The sequence below is a fragment of the Electrophorus electricus genome, chromosome 12, assembly GCF_013358815.1.
Source record: "Electrophorus electricus isolate fEleEle1 chromosome 12, fEleEle1.pri, whole genome shotgun sequence".
Taxonomy (NCBI): domain Eukaryota; kingdom Metazoa; phylum Chordata; class Actinopteri; order Gymnotiformes; family Gymnotidae; genus Electrophorus; species Electrophorus electricus.
In genome coordinates this window covers 20,601,539-20,607,100 of record NC_049546.1, presented here as the reverse complement: position 1 = coordinate 20,607,100, position 5,562 = coordinate 20,601,539, and the positions used below count along the sequence as shown (strand labels likewise).

The window sequence follows — 5,562 nt, the reverse complement described above, 5'->3', positions numbered from 1 at the left end:
CAGTGTTTCTGCAGTGCACCGTCCTCTCTGAGAGGAGAACCGTAGAACTCCGAGTGCTCTGGTTCAGAGCTGCTGCAGGAGTCTCCCATCCTGAAATCATTTACACTCATCACAACAACAGTCATCAGTGTGAAATCAGCTCTTCTCCAAACAGCTGTGTGTACAGCCTCTCCAAGAGTGTCTTCAACCTCTCTGATACTGGCACTTACTACTGCGCTGTGGCCACCTGTGGCAAGATCCTTCTTGGAAATGGAACGACAGTATATATGTGTAAGTTATATTAATGTATTAATTCATCTATTAATGAGATGATTATCTTGTATTATTTGGACCACCAACCTAAATAGTGCTAAACATTACAGTATTTTGTATGTATCATTATACTGGTTAGTAGCTGACAAATTACAATCCAGACTACTGATGTATGTAGTGTTTATGTGTATTACAAATGCAGATGGTATTACTTCTGGCTTTATATATGTAGAATGCAGATCATTTTGTTGTTTGTCAATTTATTAAATGCATTTATTTATCTCCATATGTAAATATAGTAACTAATGATTGTGATTATTGGTGACACTTGATGATTGTGATGGTGAGTTCGGCAGCACAAAGAGCTTCCTGCATGAACATTTGTGATCTTAGACGTGTGCATCTGCTTACAGTTTTGTTCATTTTTATACCAAAGCCAGTCCTCTGGATCCTGTAGCGATCTTCCTGGGAGCAGCTCTGGGACTGTGTGTGCTTGTCATTTCTGCTCAAGCAGTTTTAAACCATAAAAGGAGAAACTGTGAATACCGTAGTGGTGAGTGTTTATTAAAGCTTTGCACCTAAATCTTGTACAACACCTGAAAGTAAAAGGATTTGTTGCTCAATATTATTCCTTATTAAGTGGTTTGAATAAAAAGAGTGAAGAACGGAAGTGAGAAGTCAAAGAATTTCCCTTTGTCCCACTACAGTGAGACCTCAACAAGACACTTCAAAAAAGAAACCCACCAGTCAGGTAATGCACAGGCAGGTGAACATGTGCCACACCTGTACACATGAAGAGTCGCGATCACAGTCACAGCGGCAGTTCTGTGGCTCAAACAGTGCTTTCATAACCTTTCATGTGCACTCCATACAGGACCACGATGTTGAGGAGCTGAATTATGCTGGCAAAAAAATTCCCTCACAGGCTAAAAAAGGCAATTGTTTGGCTTTATGATCAATAAATCATTTTTCAATAAACATATATATCATTCATTTCAAAATGAATGAGACATTTTTATCACTGGGCTGTCACCTAAGTCTCTAAGGGAACAAAGTTTTGATGTACAAGTTTGCAGTATTTGCTATGTTACTTTATAGCAAAGTTTTGAGAAGTTTACTATATAGAGAAGTTTTGAACAGAATACAACTCTTTATTTATGAGAGTGCTTGGCTTTTTCCCATTTTGGAATTGCATTAATTTTATAGACATTCATCCATTCTTGCACAGTCTGAATATTTGGACCATTGGCTAAAGTAATTTTTCAGAGACCTGGTTTTAGTGAGTGGTGAGCTTCTGGCTATATTTGCTGAGCACCTAGCACTGTAAATGTGTAACCTTGACTTTAGCCTACATGCTCCTGTCTTTATCATACATACTTGTGTAGTCTTCATGCTGATTTAAACTTGCTGACTCCACTAACAAACTACAAGATTCATATTTCCAGTTGATGATGTACATGTAAAGTGCCACAGGATATATCTGTCCTGAGAAAAAACTTGAAAGCTTGAAATGGCCACAAAATGTTTGCTTGCCAAGATAAAATGATTCACAGTGTGACCATTTAAGAATGCTAAACATCCATAAATACAAAGTTAAGATCGGGGAGCAGTTGATATTTCTGTATGGCCTCTTTAAACAAGACAATTTCTCATGTGACATGAAAACAGTTTCTTCAATTTCTACAATATTTATAGACTTCTTAAGTCAATCGTGTTATTTCATTCATTATATGTTTATTTTTCTATCCCAGTTCAATTGCATTTCATTCTTTCTTTTGATAAAAATGATTATAATAAACAACCTTTGTTCTTGTCAAGATTTCTAGTAGAGTAGCTTTTTTGACTTTTCACCACTGACTTCTGGTGGCCAAGCTGTGTTACAAACATGCAGGAGGAAAGAGGTCTCATGACATGTGGAGACCAATGATGTGAGTCCAAAAAGCAAAGCCTATTTAGTGCTTTTAACATCTAACTTCCAAGCAGTCTGACCAAGTGTCAATCTAAGAATGACTCCACTCTGGATTTTTATTATACCTGTCTACAAAATATGTAAGTTCTGAAGACATTTTTACTTAAAAGCTTTACAGAAGCTGTTCTTTAGAGTAATTGCTATTAGATATTTAACTATTTGAACTTTTTAATTTTTCCCATTGTGTTCATCTGACTTAAATTTATTTTTAAGCTCTGGCTCAAGCTGTGGGGTCTTACCAACCATCATTTGTCTCAGTGACGGCAGGAGAAGCTGTTACGCTTAACTGCACATTTTCGGACAATGACCACAGCAGTTTAATGGTTTGGTACAAACAAAGAATGGGAGAGATGCCTCAGGAGGTGGTAAATATATTAACAAATGAGGCTAAAGTCGCACCTGAGTTCCACAGTTCTGGAATCAAACTGGAGAGAATCTCGAATGGCATTTCACTTACAATTCCTCATATGAAAAGCAGTGATGAAGGAATGTACTTCTGTGGAATGTCTACCTGGAAACAAGTTACATTTTCCACTGGAACATTCTTAACTCTGAAAGGTAATAAAACAACACAAACCCCTAATTCAATGTGTTTAAAGCCATGCAGATAGGAATTTTAATTTAATTTTCTATTATTCTTAGAAAAATTTGTGATTTTACAAAATACATTTTAACTTTGATGACATTAGTTCTGCAATAAAACTGTTTTGCTTATTATTTTTATCTACATTTTGTTATGTATAAAATATTCATCTTCAGTAAATACATGCAGATTTGATGGCATGCTCTGATGTACCTTAATGGTCCAAATATGTCTAAAAGTTTTTACATCCTTTCAACTAGGTTGTGCTCATTTAAACATATCGGTGGTCCAAAGTCCAGTGTTGGGGAGGGTTCCCCCAGGAGAGTCAGTGTCTCTGCAGTGCACTGTCCTCTCTGAGAGGAGAACAGCAGAACTCCAAGTGCTCTGGTTCAGAGCTGCTGCAGGAAACTCCCATCCTGAAATCATTTACACTCATCACAACAGCAGCCATCAGTGTGAGATCAGCTCTTCTCCACATAGCTGTGTGTACAACCTCTCCAAGCGTGTCCTCAGCCTCTCTGATACTGCCACTTACTACTGCGCTGTGGCCACCTGTGGCAAGATCCTTCTTGGAAATGGGTCGGCAGTGGGTCTGAGTAAGTGTTTAAATATTTAATTTAGTTTAAATGTTTTATCAATGTAAAAATTCATAAAACAATGCCTTTATTTGTAAGTTAATTTAAATTTACAACACGGCCATACATTACATGTGTATGGACAGAACATTCAGTGCTATTATTCGTATTTGCAGAATTCTGTACAGAATGAAAAGAGGAACCTACATATTATATATATATATATATATATATATATATATATATATATATATATATATATATATATATATATGTAGGTTCCTCTTTTCATTAGGTGAAATCTACAAAAAACCTGTGCCTTTGTTTGTAAGTAGAAAACAGGTCCATGCATTAAATGTGCACATACAATAAGAGCAATATTTGTATTTTCAGAATTCTGTACAGAATCTTGTGATATCCCGATTGCTCATAATTTCTTAATATTTAGTGAAAGTTCATTGTTAAGAGGTATTTGAATAAAGTACATAGAGAGGGTAAAACAGAAAATTAGCTCAGGGTTGTTATCTTGTAACAAACACATTTGTGCAGTGTTTTCAAAATCCCTATCTTACAGCCTTGCTTAAGTTTGTGAAATATCTAGTGAGATTGCACTGTGTAGAGCTATTCAGACAAAATGCCCAGACTGTTTAAAATAGCATTTCTTTTTGATCTGATCACAAATACATTTGTGTACAGTAATTTTAGAATTCCTGTTTTGCATCAACTAATGATTGTGAGTATGACTCTCGTTGCTTGAGATGGTGAAGTCGGTAGCACAAAGAGCTTCCTGCATGAACATTTGTGATCTTACACGTGTGCATCTGCTTACAGTTTTGTTCATTTTTATACCAAAGCCAGTCCTCTGGATCCTGTAGTGATCTTCCTGGGAGCAGCTCTGGGAGTGTGTGTACTTGTCATTTCTGTTCAAGCAGTTTTAATCTGTAAAAGGAGAAACTGTGAACACTGTAGTGGTGAGTGTTTATTAACAATGTGTAGCTAAAAGAACACCCAAAAACAGGAATATTTACTCCTAAAATATATCTCCAGTTCAGTGAGTGTAGTTATTAAACAGACTGGAGAGAAGGGATGTGGGAAGTCATAAATTGCTCTTTGTGCCACTACAGTGTTACTTCAATATGATTCTATGAATACGAAGACCACCAGTCAGGTAACGTGCAAACAGCCGTATATAAATATGGCTGTACATGTCATAACGTCACCTTTTATGAGTAGGAATTATTATCACAGTTATGTTGCAGTGGCAGTTCAGTGGTTCCAACATTTCCTGTTTTATCTTTAAATGTTGCTTTCACAGGACCATGAATCTCTGGAGCTGAATTATTCGGCCCCTAAGGAGAAACCCAGACGAGGGCACGAGAAGAGAGGACAGACTGAACACAGCCTATACGCTGAAGTGTTGTACTCTGCTCTTACACATTAATTTGTGAGGTCCAAGTCAGTTGTTTCATTAAGTGAGTGTAGTTTGGAAAAATTCTCCGTTCAATACTGTGTACATTATCATTGGTACATTCAGCATTGCGGACTGACTGTCATTTGGAAACTGCTCTTAAAGAACTTAATGAAGAGGTGCAGAACTGAAGGGACAGTGAGTGGGCGTTCCTTCATAAGGCCTGCCCCTCTATAAAGGTTTGACTATAAAAGAGCTCACGGATCAATGAAATGAGAGTTTCTCAACACCCTGTGCTCTTACCCAAGTCTCCAAGACAAATAATACAGACAAGTGAATTATACTTAATATTTTAATATATTACTAGATTCCTGTAGAGTGTGTGGGTGTTCTCTTAAGGATGTTGTATTGTTTTGCTTCAGAGTCAAATACATTTCTGCTTCTTACATTATCTGCTGCTTGGTTCCTCAATGCAAATGTTCCTGTATATATAATCCCCATGGATTCATCAGTAATAAACCCTGTGGTTTTGCTACTCTGAGTCTAGTTACTATCTGATGTTTGTAGTGGGGAGCTACAGTTGAAGAACTGTGAGGGACTGAGATGAATGGCCATAGCAACACTCAACCAAGCTGAAATATTTGGTTAGACACTTTTATTTGTTTAGTACATCTAAACATACACACAGAGTTTAATTAAGTCTTGTATTAGGTCTCCCAGTGTTTCAAAAATATATATAATATGAACCAATGAATAGAGCAATTTAATTTTCTTG

At 36.7% G+C, this 5,562-nt stretch overlaps 1 protein-coding gene across 1 annotated transcript; it reads left to right on the top strand.

The window, feature by feature from the left end:
* The first annotated feature begins 2,602 nt into the window (after positions 1-2,602).
* On the top strand, positions 2,603-5,301 carry LOC113569111. The gene is made up of 5 exons (XM_035531952.1): positions 2,603-2,779; positions 3,065-3,400; positions 4,234-4,350; positions 4,504-4,547; positions 4,695-5,301. The coding sequence occupies exons 1-5, from the start codon at positions 2,689-2,691 to the stop codon at positions 4,818-4,820; spliced, it is 714 nt and encodes a 237-aa protein (XP_035387845.1). The 5' UTR covers positions 2,603-2,688; the 3' UTR covers positions 4,821-5,301.
* Positions 5,302-5,562: the final 261 nt, after the last annotated feature.

Bases quoted from the DNA above. Each gene is read 5' to 3' on its own strand.
- LOC113569111 (XM_035531952.1), top strand. From the start codon at position 2,689: ATGAAAAGCAGTGATGAAGGAATGTACTTCTGTGGAATGTCTACCTGG. The intron at 4,351-4,503 runs GTGAGTGTTTAT...GTGCCACTACAG, and splicing joins AAACTGTGAACACTGTAGTG to TGTTACTTCAATATGATTCT. The intron at 4,548-4,694 runs GTAACGTGCAAA...TTGCTTTCACAG, and splicing joins ATACGAAGACCACCAGTCAG to GACCATGAATCTCTGGAGCT.